The sequence below is a fragment of the Saimiri boliviensis genome, chromosome 1 (genome assembly GCF_048565385.1).
Source record: "Saimiri boliviensis isolate mSaiBol1 chromosome 1, mSaiBol1.pri, whole genome shotgun sequence".
Classification (NCBI taxonomy): Eukaryota; Metazoa; Chordata; class Mammalia; order Primates; family Cebidae; genus Saimiri; species Saimiri boliviensis.
In genome coordinates this window covers 191225501-191239948 of record NC_133449.1, presented here as the reverse complement: position 1 = coordinate 191239948, position 14448 = coordinate 191225501, and the positions used below count along the sequence as shown (strand labels likewise).

Here is a 14448-nt window from a genome sequence, read left to right as displayed (position 1 = left end):
CTCAAATACCTTTAGGCCAGCCATAAACAAGTAAACTGGGTGGATCTTTATAAGCCAGTCAAGAATAGTGGCAGTTGCAATACAACTGGAGTATATTCTCTACCTAAAGTTACTCAAATAAAAAATTTAAAAAATAAATAACAACAGTTATTTATGCCAGTGTTTTAAACATATTTTAGATGAGATTCTTTCCTTGGACCTGAGATCCCTGGGTAGATGTTTTCAAAAATAATAGCCGAAAAGAAAAAGAAAAACCTTAATTAAACAGATCGTTAATAAAGCACCAAAGAAACAAAGAAAAAAACGGATAGATTTAACCACAAAAAATCACAATGTCTATGTGAAAATTTATTAACCCACATAGAAAACCCCATGTGAAGTAACCACTGCAGTGACGGTTCTCTTACATGCAGCCAAATATAATTCCCAACTACAATAAGGTCTGTAAATCCCAGCATTTTGGAAGGCTGATGCACAACATAAGTGGTAGAAGAGGACTTAATAGCTTCAATTTACAAGGAACTCTTAAAGATAGTGATAGTCACTAGCAGTTGCTTCTTCATATTCATTATTTTCTCCCTTATTAAAAGAATTCAAATTAACCTCAAGGTAGCAATGTGTCCAGCTACTAATATTACATTGACTAATGACCCAACCTATCCAAGAAGATGTAAATAGAAGTCTTCGGATGGGGCTTCTAGAGATACTCTTTAAAGGGGGCAAACTTCGGCGGCATAGGCTTTTGCCCTTTCTTCCTGCCTAGAAAATGGTTGTTGAAGGCAGGACAAGCATCATGTGACTACTAGGCAAGAAACATGAAAATTAAAGCCAAATACATAAGATGATGGACAGAAAGAAAAGAATACTTGTCCCTGAAGTCTTTTGCAAGCTGCATTCCCAGTCAGGACTGCCCACCTCAGCACTTCTGATACACAGGAGAAACACAAAACTCCATGTGAAGTAACCACTGCAGTAAGGGCTCTCTTACATGCAGCCAAATATAATTCCTTACTGTAATATACACCCTCACATCTGTAATCCCAGCATTTTGGGAGGCTGATGCAGGAGGATTGCTTGAGCCCAGGAGTTTGAGACCAGCCTAGGCAACATGGCAAGACCCGTTATCTTGTAAAAATATATATATAGAGAGAGAAAAAATTAGACAGACATAGTGGTGTGAACCTGTGGTCCCAACTACTCAGGAGGCTGACGCAGGAGGATCACTTGAGCCTGGGAGGTCAAGGTGGCAGTGAGCCATGATCATGACATTGCACTCTATCCTTGGTGACAGAATGAAACTTTCTTTAGAAAAAAAAGGCGGGGGGATAAAAAGAAAGAAAGAAAAAAGGTAAACATCTTAGAAAGGCTCCGCACAGTATTATTGTAGAAAACTCCTTAGGTATGTTCTCATCATTTATTTTAATGATGAAAACAAGAGAGGAAATGCTAAAATAACTATATATGACTTTATGTACTTTACAGAGTGGGTACAATGGACTGATAGTATTCTGAAACACTGTACCTAGGAAACATACCTAGGACCACATACAGACCAAGAAAACTGATGATTCTATGGATATTTTATGATATTTATTAGATTCCTGCCTACAGATGAAAACTAATATTCCTACGGTTAAAAGATTTCAACTTTTACATTCTGAAGATAAGATTCTATCAATTTTCTGAGGTAACGAAGAGAATGAATTTTGGAAACAGGCAGATCTGGGTTAGATCCCTACTCCATCTCTGTTGGCACTCCCCACAGCTGTTCACAAATATGCCAGACCTCCTTCTTGGTACATAATCAGACTGCATTTTCCATCCCTTTTTAAAGTTGGGCACAGCCATATAACTCACTTTGGTTAATGAAATGTGAGTACAAGTAATACTTGTCACCTTAAGGCAGAAGCATTAAAAGTGGTGTAGGATTCATCACCTTCCTTGCCCTTTCCTTGATGAAAGTGGAATGAATTATCTAGATAGTTCCTCCATCAGGCTGGGTGCCTGAGTGACTGCAATGAGCAGAGGTCCTCAGGGTAATCTCACTGAACAAAGCATGAGAGACACATAAACTTTGTCATCTTACATCATTTCAACTTTAATGTTTTAAAGTTGTAGCCTATTCTAGTAAATCATTTTTGCCACATGTGAAAAGTGACAGTTTTTAAGAAACCATTACTACCAATCATTGGCATTGGGTAGAGCCAAGGCACTGAGGCTACAGCAGGAGGCTTTGCCACATCGATCTTCAAAAGTTCCTATGATAACCTTCACAAGTAGAGAAGGTTCTGTAATAAAAAAAAAAAAACATCCCCAGGCTAAAGGCTTCCAAGGTATAAAAAGTCCTGACAAATACTACAAGAGTTAATGAAAGCCACCATCTTTTAGTTCAGACTTTGTTTTGACAATTTACAGGCAAAAATCAGAGAAAAAAGAAAGGGCAAAAGGATTAACTCTTCTTGAGTGTCTGTGTTGACAACTGTGGCAATTACTCATTATTATCTCAGTTCTTGAAATCCTATGAAATATATTATCTCAGTTCTTGGTTTTCGTACAAGAAAACAAGTACGAAGAAATTATGTGGTCTGCCCACTTGCAAAAACTGATGATAATTAAGTTGTAATTCAAAGCCATGTTGCTACTTTCATGTAGCCATGCTTTCAGGTGCTTGAAAAACTGCTCTAGAATAAGGATGAGGATGAGACAACAGGCTAACAAAGTTATTCTCTACCAAGTTCTTTATTTTGAGGAGCCCTGCCTCTATAGAATGGAGCCAAGTGAAAATTTCTCTTCTCTGGCGGCCCTGGAGGCTCAAGCCTGTAATTCCAACATTTTGGCAGGCCAAGGTGGATGGATCACTCAAACCTAGGAGTTCAAGACCAGTCTGGACAACATAAGATTCCCCCCACTCCCCCATATCTATAAAAAATGCAAATATTAGCTGGGCATGGTGGCAGCCACCTGTAGTTCCCAGCTACTTGGGAGGCTGAGGTGGGATGATGGCTTAAACCTGGGAAGCAGAAGTTGCAGTGAACCAAGATCAGGCCACTGCACTCCAGCCTGGGTGACAGAGCAAGACTCTGTCAGAAAAGAAAAAGAAAAAGAAAAAAGAGAGAGAGAAGCAAAGCAAAGCGATGCGAGGAGAAAAAAGAAAGAAAAAGGAAAAAGAAAATTTACTATTCTTCCCCATCATCTTAAGGTTTTATTAGAATGCCCCTGATAAAAGGTTATTGGAAAAAAGTATATGTCATCGTTTTCCTCCCCAGGAAGGAAAGAAAACTCCTATGTTCGGGGCACAATGAAATTGCATTTCACAAAGATGCTAATTTATTATCGTAACTAGAGGCTAATTTTTTTCTTGTAACTAGATTTGAAAAGGCTGGATGTGGGGTGGGGTTTCCCCACAAAGAAAACAGCTTTTACTACAAATTGTGGCTGGAGGCAATTTTTGCCATCTGTAATAATAAGCAACTTGAGATGTTTCATTAGGTATTTCTTCTGCTCATGCTCCCACTATGTTATCAGTACCTCCCAAATCATAGGTTTGACCTCCTGGCCACTGTAGTCTTATGCCTGGCCATCAAAGCAAACAGAATGAGGGCTCAAAGAGCTCACCATTACCTTAGGACTTTATGATTAATTTTATCCACAGACAACAAAAACAAAAGCTGAAGAGATAAAGGGTCTTGTCACCTTTCTGTTGTCTTAAACTTTGCCTTTTGTTAGACATTATACTCAGGAAGTATTTTACAAGTCTCAAGTGGTCACAGTAAGGATTCCTTTTTTGGTTTTGTTTTTTTAAGATATCACATCACAAAGCACAATCTAGAGAGACTCAAGTCAGCCTGTGGCTTTATGTCATCAATGCCTTGGGTTATATAAAACAATAAAAGTAATGAAAGAATTTAAAAAATGCTGATAGAGAAGAAGCCCTAAAACAACATTAAGAAAGTTGTCCTAAATATATGTTACACATTATTTCAAAAAGTTCCTTATCAGTCAACTTGGAAAAAATTCATTCTAATACCCTGTAGAGTCTCACATATTTGTAAAATAAAGCCTGAAACATTCTTAGCTAATAGGATCCTAAAATAATGGTACATTGATTTTTAAATTTATCTTTTTTTACAAGTAGATGTTATATTAATTAACACCAAAACAATATAAAACTGAAGAGAAGGGAATACTAGCAGAATTAGTAGTAGTAGTAGTAGTATATAAAAATGGAGAGAAGGGAGCACTAGCAGAATAAGTAGTAGTTGTAGTAATAGTGGTAGTAGTAGTAGTAGCAGTAGTAATAGTAATAGTAGTAGCAGAAACCCTATCCTTAACTCTATTATTCTACGACTACTATTACCATAACTACACCATTACTAACATTAAAGGTTCCGTTTTGGATTGCAGTAAAGATCCAATTCCAGTTGTGGGGAGAAGAGATACAGGTCCATAGAGAATACTTTCTGGAACCCAAAAGGAGAGAAACGCAAGCTTTAAATCTATTAGCTAAGGAATATATTCTTCCCTCAAAATTTGAACTTTCAATGGGTCTTTGGTCTGATATCGTTTGATCCTAGAGTTTGACATCAACAAAAAAGAAGATACAGAGACTGTAGACAGAGCAAGTTTAAAAAACAGCACTGAGTTACATCATTCTATTAAGACACGTATAAAGATTGTGTATGTATATATATTTGCTTAATACAGAGATGATGGTAAATAAACGAAACAGAAAGACAAGTATGGGGTATGTAAAGTACTGTGTTCATGGCTAGGGACATCGGAGTAGATGACAAGGTTAGAAAAGATGGAAAAGTGTCTGAGAATACTCCTTGCTCATTTAAAGTAACAATCTAGGGTCTTTCACAAATATTTTTTCAAAGAACAGAGAAAGTGAAATTGCCTAGACCCAAAACAAAGTCTTCTCTCTCTCTCTCTCTTTCTCTCTCTCTCTCTCTCTCTCTCTCTCTCTCTCTCTCTCACACACACACACACACACACACACACACACAGAGGCTACATAGAAAAGCCTACTTCTTTCAAAAGAAAGGGACATTTTCCACAGCTTAGGGTAGAGGAGAGGAAAAAAGCAATTTAATGCTTGCTTCTAACATTCTTTAACACTCCTTGCTTTTGAGATATTTTTGTTCTCTTTAGGATTAATATCTTGGTAACTATCACATTTACGCTGAATTGAGCTTATATCCATTACTGAAATTTCCTTCATGTTTAAGGCATACTCATACCTGTAACCACAATGTATAATGAGAAAGAAAGAGGGCAGGAAAGAGTTCCTCACACGTGTGTGTGCACGTATGTGTGTGCATGCATGTGTTTATGCTGTGTTTTGAAGGGGGTGTCATTAATCCCATTTAGTTGTGCTTGTTATCCTCTGATTTTCTTCTTGAGTTTTATTTATCAAAATTTTTCAATAATTAAAAAAAACTAACAACTTAGGGTTTTTTCACTATTTTTTTTTCTTTTGTTACAAATGCAAAGTTTCTTATATGTTCCAAAAGACTGAGATGTTAGTAAGCAAAGTGAAACATTATTCTTTGCTGGTGATTATTAATTATACATAAAATCAACATGTTGTCATACAAATTAAATAAAATAATTGCAGGTTATAATGTTCTCATCTTCTCTAGGCATTATTTTTCTCAAGAAAAATGTCTTTTTGCTGGACATGGTGGCTCACGCCTGTAATCCCAACACTTTGGGAGGCTGAAGTGGGCAGATCACCTGAGGTCAGGAGTTCGAGACTAGCCTGGCCAACAAGGTGAAACCCCATCTCTACTAAAAATACAAAAATTAGCTGAGCGTGGTGGCAGGCGCCTGTAATCCCAGCTACTTGGGTGGCTGTGACAGGACAATCACTTGAACCCAGGAGGCAGAGGTTATAGTGAACCGAGTTTGCACCATTGCACTCCAGCCTGGTCAACAGAGTGAGAGGAAAGAAGGAAGGAAGGAAGGAAGGAAGGAAGGAAGGAAGGAAGGAAGGAAGGAAGGAAGGAAGGAAGGAAGGAGGGAGGGAGGGAGGGAGGGAAGGGAGGGAGGGAGGGAGGGAGGGAGGGAAGGAAAGAAGGAAGGAGGGAAGGAAGGAGGGAGGGAGGGTAGAAAGGAAGGAAGGAAGGAGAGAGAGAGAGAAGGAGAAAGAAAGAAAAAGAAAGAAAGAAGAAAGAAAGAAAGAAAAGAAAAGAAAGAAAAATTTATTATTACACTCTAAGCAAGGTTAATACAAGAACAGAAAGTTAGTATACCAACTCATAATAACGGCACCAATGCAAAAAGAAAAATGTTGCTATAGAATGTTCTTTTAACAAAAAAGAAGAAAAGGCTGAGCATAAGAGAACACAAAATACTAAAAGGAAAAGAGAAAACACTAAAAGACAAATCTAGCCAAAAACTATTTAATGTTGTGCTACTTAAATGTAATTTAGCATATTACAAATGCTGTTTGCACAGCTTAGTATGAATATTTAAATAATGCAATCTGGAATGCTAAGCTAACACAGAAAAACACCAGAGGGGAAAGAAGGTTATAAAAGTACATAAATTTCTATCACAGAAGATTCTACTTGTCACATGAGTTACAAATTTAACAATCATGTCTAAATCTTCTATGTAAAATCTAAGAAAGCTTCCACTTTCAAAAATTATAACCTTCCAAATACATACCTCTTGTATATAATTATTTTTCTCCAGGATGGAAAGAGCAACAGCTGCACACTCCAGTGTAGAAAGGCATCTATTAGTTGGCTGCATCCGAATTACATACTGACTAGAAATGCTAGTTTCTAATTGCACCTGAAATCAAAAACAAAATAGAATATAATTTTTGTTTTAAATTTAAAATTATAAAGTCTGTGTTTTAAATGCTGATTACTTTCCTTCCAAAACTGCCAGCAGTTTAGAAGTACTAAATGTTATCAATATCTTTTATGTATAACATCCTTTGGTTGTTGTTACTGTTAAATAGAAGCAAGAAGACAGCTGTACAGAGGAAGACACATCCACAATATATACAAACTACTACATATCAAAGTAAAGAGTGAATATATACTTCATAAAAGAAGATAAAAGAATGGCAAGTAGGTACATTTAAAAGTGGTCAACATGATCTAATATAAATTAAAACCACATTAGGGTAACATTTCACACTCACTAGAGTAGCTAAAATCAAAAAGATTAATAACACCAAATGGCAACGATATTTTATTTTTTTGCTTGAAACTCTCATATATTTGTAGTGGGAGTGAAAATGACATAATGACTGTGGAGAATTATTTCACAGTTGTTTTATTTAGTTGCATGGTTTTCCCTTCCATTCTTTTTTAAAGATGGTTTAATTATTTTTTATTTAAGGTTCTGGGGTGCATGTGTAGTTTAATTTTTAAGTAAACTGTGTGTCTTGGGAGTTTGGCATACAGATTATTTTGTTACCTAGTTAGTTTTCAATCCTCTCCTTCCTCCAACAGTCCACCTTCAACTAGTTGCCAGTGTGTATGTACTCTTCCCTTCTTTGTGTCCATATGTACTCAATGTTTAGCTCACACTTATAAGAACACATAGTATTTGGTTTTCTGTTGCTGTGTTAGTTTGTTTAGGATAATGGCCTCCAGTTCTGTTCATGTTACTCCAAAGGACATGATCTAATTATTTTTGTGGCTGTACATTATTCCATTGTGTATATATACCATATTTTTAAATCCAGTCTATTATTGATGGGCATTTCGCTTGAATCCATGTCTTTGTTACTGTGAATAGTGCCACTATGAACATATGAGTACACCTGTGTCTTTATGGCAGAATTATTTATATTCCTTTGGGTATATACCCAATGAGATTGCTGAGTCAAATGGTTGTTCTATTTTAAGTTCTTTGAGAAATCGCCACACTGCTTTCCACAGTGGCTGAACTAATTTACATTGCTACCAGCAGTGTATAAACATTCCCTTTTCTCCACAACCTCACCAGCATCTATTATTTTTTGACTTTTTAACAATAGCCATTCTGACTGGTGTGAGAAGGTATCTCATTGTGGTTTTGATTTGTGTTTCTCTAATGAATAGTGATACTAAGCATTTTTTCATCTGTTTATTGGCCACATGTATGTCGTCTTTTGAAAACTGTATTTTCATGTCCTTTGTCCACTTTTTAATGGAGTTGTTTTTTGCTTGTAAATTTGTTTAACCTTCTTATAGATTCTGGATATTAGACCTTTGTCAGATGCATAGTTTCCAAATATTTTCACTCATTCTGTAGGTTGTCGGTTTATTGTGTTGATAGTTTATTTTGTTATGCAGAAACTCTTTAATTAGGTCATATTTATTTTCTAGTTTCCTCAAAGCTGTGTGAGTCTCTCACTTCTTTACACCATCAAAACTCTCCCATCAGTGGTATCTTGTCCCTGAGTCCCCTCTCTCCTCTGCATGACAGTCCCCCATGATGACAAATATGGTTCTTTTAGTCTGTGCTTTTTGTTCAAACAATTCACTACAACTTATATCATTTATTCCCTGAGGGAGAGGGGTTGAAAAAGGGAGAAACAAATTGCTACTGCTGCTATGTAGACATTATAAAAGAAGGCATTCAATTTTAGAATATGTCCTTTAAAGCAGATTTGACTAACAGTGTTTTAGGTATGATTATTCTGAAACTACTGTGCATTTCTACCAATGGGAAAGATAGGAAAAATATCTGGGAGGGGACAGAAATGGAAGAAAATGGTAAATAAACAATGACAGTGATAAAAGCTAGCCTATGATTAAATAACTCTGAGTAGTTTACGGTGTGGACTAAGTACCAACAGCTTTGATATTTCACCAAAGGAACTAGAATAGACTACAGTCAACTACTTCTTTCAATACTCAATTCCAAGTTTTTACTGGAGAAATTTATAACAGACATTTGTTTACAATAAAATCTTTGGGAAACATGCAAAATTCACAGGTAATTTTGTTTACTGAAGCAAATTTTGTTTGTTATTTGAGGGAGGAGTTTTAATTTAAGAAAACTCAGAATTTGAATCTCTCCAGAAATTATAATGAAACTAGATATAGTAAAAGACTAAATAGCTAAAATATGTCATATTATTAACAGACATATTAGATAATACCTTATTAATCTTCTCACATCTCTTCCTTTTATGCTTATTACACACTTGATTCAGTGAGCAAACGAGCAAGAGCAGAAAGAAACCATTCTATTCTATCTTCTTGAGAAGTCAGAGGCATCATAATCAATAATTTGTAAGAAATTGCCTTGTCTTCTTAACAAAAATTTAAGAAAATACAAGGCAAAATTATTCTAAGAAAAAGAAATATTAACCTATGATGAAAGTATGGTATTCAGAAAGCATCTCTATTGAAGAATAATTATCATTTCAAACCTCACAATAACTAATCAATTCATCTCAACCAAGACATTCTTTTCCTTCAGTTCCTCCTCAACTACAAAATCAGATAGCTGGATCTGATGATGTCAAAATCTATCTTTTAGTAATCAATCCTAAAACTTGAAAGAGTAATTTTACTATGAAAAATTTGGAAGCCATGCTGACTCAATGAATGTTTCAGTAATTATAATCCTTTTGGAAGTTGGTTCTCTACAAATATTGCAGGAACACAGATTCAGATATTCAAATTTTAATGAGTTCAGAGAACCAATGGAAAAGATGTGAAACTAATCATAGAAACAAGATCTGGAAGAGGTGACTGTTTCTAAAACGGAAGTTATATACAAACAACTTTAGTTTACAACAGGCTGAAATAAACTTCCTTTTAGTAGCATCTTAAAGTCTTCACACACACACATTAAAACACACACCGAAAAAAAAAAAAAAAAAACCTCTCCTTTTTGTATCAATCATTTCTACACTCTTTCACAGCAAGATTCTTTATCTGAGCTTATAAGCTGCCCTTTGAAAGAGAGGTACTAAATTTTTTATTCTAGCTTCCATCTCTGAATCCACTTCACCACTTCCATTCCCTCCATTAGGTCAACAATATGATTGGTAAGACTCTAAGTGTGCCATCAAATAGATGCCAGTTCTAACAAAGATGTATTAATTTATTACAAAATTTCATGCATTTACTGAACCCCAAATGCTATTCTAAATAATGAACATGTAGTATTTAATTCTCACAAAGGCCATATGAAATAAGTACCTTCATTTATCTCCATTTTACAAATGACGGAACTAAGCACAGAGAGATGAAGTAACTTATGTTTCCAAAATTCGTTATATCAGAGATGAATATGAATCTATTAAGGCTTACTCAAGGGCCCAATTTCATCATCAGGTTAATAACTAAAAGAATAAACTCTTAGGCAAATCCCAGTATATTAAACAAATAAAAACAAAGCTGTTCTACTGGAAAGCAAGGTTGAGGCACCCTTCACAAAGTTTAGAGTTCTGCTGAACCTAGTTTAAAAAACAACGGTTTAGAGTGAGGGTTCTTCTCTTATACAAGTATAAAAGCAACACACAAATATCGGTATCTATGTCCTGCTCCAGCTTTGCCACACCATGAAATCTAAAGAAGTTTTTGTAAAAAATAGAGATTCCAGGAATTAATGTTGAAACTCAGAAAATGTGATAAAAATCAAACTTAAAATGGCCTTAGTGGTAGATAAAATGGTAATAATAGTGCTATTTCTCCAACGCAATATTTTTTTTTCTGGATTGGCTTTAGAATCTGCACATTTTAACAGTTTCTATGGAAAATAATATTTCCAAAATTACAAAAAAGAAACAAATGTAGAATACACTTGGTTTAAAATTCAGCTCTTCTTTATATAATCAGGAAAATATAATGAACAAAAGAAATGAAGCTCCAGTAATGAACCCAAAAGAAAGGAAATCTATAAAATAACTGACAAAGAATTCAGAATAAGTCTCCTGAAGAAGTTCAGGGGACTACAAGAAAACATGAATAGAATATTTAAAAAATTTTGGAAAGCAATTTATGAACAAAATGATAAGTCTGATAAAGAAATAAAAACAATAATAACAGAAATCCTACAGATAATGAATACAACAACTGAAATGAAAAATTCAATGGAATACTTTAACAGCTGACTTCATCCAGAATAAATAAGTTAGTGAGCTCAAAGATAAGACATCTGAAATTATCCAATCAGAGGAGAAATGAGAATAAAAAACAAATGAAGAACTCTTATGGAAATTATGAGACACCATCAAACAAAGTAATCATTAACAACTTCTAACACAAAAATTTAAAAGTTACATTTTACTCCTCCAACATCCAAAAACTTTAATGTTAAAAAATACAAATATGTCATTGAGAGGTCTACATATTAATCACTTAAAAACTTCAAATTTGAGTAACTCTAAGGAATAATACAAAATTTAAATTCTGCTAACTGAGTTTATTTAGCCAAACATCTTAATTACTAGGTTTTACTGTTAATACAGTATTTAAATCTCTACTAATTTCCGTAAAACTCCATGTAACCCATCTGAAGTCACTGGGAACTCTGGGTATGGAAATATATCCAGAAGGAAGAAAAACACATAGATTCATAAGGTCACAGGATTGGAAGCAATCTTTAGAAGTAAAACTGTCCAACTTCCTGCCCTTAGGCATAACTATTCTTCAAAAAATGTGGATTCACAGAAGTAATCTAAAGTTTTAAATAATAAATAATTTCAGAATTATTTCAGTAAATTAGCAAAACATTATGCCATAAAACAATGCCTGAAAGATGTCACTAGAGGTTATAAGTAAGCCTTTGCATTACTTTCTGCTGCCCTGATTCCTTTTTTCCAATAATAGCTAATGAAGACAAGTCTCTGTTGAACAATGCTACAGAAATTAACTTTTATAATATCAACTGAAATTAAATTTGTCCAACTGGAATGTGTTAACATGTATGCATTTTTCATATTGGACTTTTATTCACTTTATTAGGTCATGCTGGGTCAATTTATTCCCTTTATTAGAAAATTTAAATTAGAAAATAATTTAGGATTTTAGAAACTGATTTATTAAAACTAGTGTTGTCTAAGTAATAATCAATTTTAAATGTCTTGCTAGTCAAACATATTCTACCAAAAAAACTTCATTTAACCATGGGCAATTCTATCAATTTCAAAAGCTGTCATGGCTTCATAAGCATCTCTTGAAAAATAAATGATAGACTAGCCTGGGTGTGAACCTCAACACATATTATACAATTACATCATCATCACTTGCCAAATAAAATTTTTATTTTAAAATTTACTGTGAGCTGAGCCCAAGGTAAACGGCTCATGCTTTAATACCAGCACTTTGGGAGGCCAAAGTGAGAGGATCACTTGAGTCTAGAGTTCAAAAACAACCTGTGCAATATAGTGAGACCCCCAGCTCTACAAAAAAATAAAGATTAGCTAGGTGTGATGGCACATGCCTGTAGTTTCAGCTATTCGGAGGCTGAGGTGAGACAATCACGTGAGCCCAGAAGCTCCAGACTGTAGTAAGCTACGATAGTGCCACTGCACTCTAGCCTGGGTGAAACAGCAAGATCCTAGCTCCTAAAATAAAGAAAAAAAAAAAAAAAAAAAAAAAAAACAGAAAAAGAAACTACCTGAGTTAAACTGTATGCTGTTTCATTCTACTAAGAACATCTGTATCTTATATAACATTGAATAAAAATAATGTGTATTAATTGGGAGAAAGAAAAGCATAGCAACTATAAGCAGGAGATCTTAAGTTAAACACACCTGAGTTGAAATCCCCAAATAGTTTAATGATCTCAAACAAGTTTTTTTGAATTCTCTTAAAGGATATATGTGCTTTAAGGAGCTAATATATGTGAAGTGCTTAGCAATGCCCCATCAGAATCACAGGCTCTACCTGGGAAGGAAAAGCACGAAAAGGAGGAGAAGTGATGTTACTTGAATCTCTTATCACTACACACATTAGAGTTGTCTGACTGCTGACCAACCTTAAAGTATGGTTTTCCCAAACCCATAGTCCCTGGACATTCCACCTGCATCCCTAAATGGTAAATTTCAAGTTCAGTGGTTTTGAAGCCTCTGCTTAACCAGAATCTGCAACAATAACTGGGTAGGAAGGGTAGACAAAGTTATAATTGGTGGTGTCACCAGGACAGAGTCTAAGGCCCCGGCTTCCACTTCAGGAGGAAACAACTGAGGGTTCCAGGTCACCGGCAAGAGAGTCCAGTTGCCTTGAGCCTCAGTACTATCGACCAGTGACCCAGGAGTATAGAGGAGTTCAACAGCGGCCTGCGGTCCTCTGGGCTGGATGGGGTCTTGGAGTCCAGCAGGCCGCCAGGAAACCAGCCAAGATCTTGGTGGCAGAAGATGGTCACCTGTGCATCCGTGGAGCACTGATGAGCACCTATGTGGCCAGCGTGCTCTGCAAGAGCATGCTAGAGGCAGGCTTCCTCTATGGCCAGTGGCGCCTGTATGGCTGGACCATGGAGCCTGTGTTTGTGTGTCAGCGAGCACCCTGCCCCTACCTTGTGGACTGCTTTGTCTCTCGCCCCACGTAGAAGACTATGTTCATCATCTTCATGCTGGTGGTCAGACTCATCTCCCTGGTGATTAACCTGCTGGAGTTGGTGCACCTGCTGTGTCGCTGCCTCAGCCGGGGGATGAAGGCACGGCAGGGCCAAGACGCACCCCCAATCCAGGGCACCTCTTCAGACCCTTACACGGACCAGGTATTCTTCTACCTCCCCATGGGCCAGGGGCCCTCATCCCCACCTACAAGGGGCTCTCAACCAGTGAGCAGAACTGGGCCAACCTGACCATGGAGGAGAGGCTGGCTTCTTCTAGGCCCCCTCTCTTCCTGGACCCACCCCCTCAGAATGGCCAAAAATCCCCATCATCCCAGCAGCTCTGCTTCTAAGAAGCAGTATGTATAGAGGCCTGGGGCTCATGTCACCCAACAGAGGGGTCCTGAGAAGTCTGGCTGCCTGGGATGCCCCCTCCTTGAAGGCTCTGCATTGATGAATGGGCCAGGGAAGCAGATGCCTGCTGGCCATAGAGCTGCATTGCAAGTTGATCTTGAATACCTGAGGCCTTCCTGGTGCCCACCAGGCACTATGGCTTCCTCTCTAGTATGTGGCTTTGCCTGAGCACAGACAAGAGTCAGCATGGGAGGTTCCTGGTCAAGGGTACTGGGGGCCCTCTGGCCTTTTGCAACTGATCCAGAGGGACCCACAGCAAACTCCAACCTCACCCCACAGAACAGTCAGCCACCTCCCTGGCCTCCCTCCAGCGACAAATCACGTCACTGGCCCAGGTAACTCTTCAGAACCGAGGAGTCCTTAATCTGCTGATAGAAGAAACGGGAGGTATCTGTCTGTTTCTTCAGGAGCAATGCTGCTATTACATTAATGAAAAAGGCCTTGGGGGAAAAAAATGTGAACGCTCTTTATCGCCTCCAAGAGGACCTCCGCAAGAAGTCTCGTCTTTTA

General features: G+C 36.9%; 1 protein-coding gene and 1 pseudogene across 2 annotated transcripts in view; one reads left to right on the top strand and one right to left on the bottom strand.

The window, feature by feature from the left end:
• DTWD2 (DTW domain containing 2) overlaps positions 1-14448 on the bottom strand; it is a 231033-nt gene that overhangs the window by 56057 nt on the left and 160528 nt on the right. For both annotated transcript variants that reach the window (XM_074382340.1, XM_003920674.4), the window contains exon 5: positions 6676-6804. In XM_074382340.1, coding sequence (XP_074238441.1) covers positions 6676-6804 — 129 coding nt within the window. The remainder of the gene's footprint in view (positions 1-6675; positions 6805-14448) is intronic.
• LOC104651878 (gap junction alpha-4 protein-like) lies at positions 11728-13893 on the top strand (annotated as a pseudogene).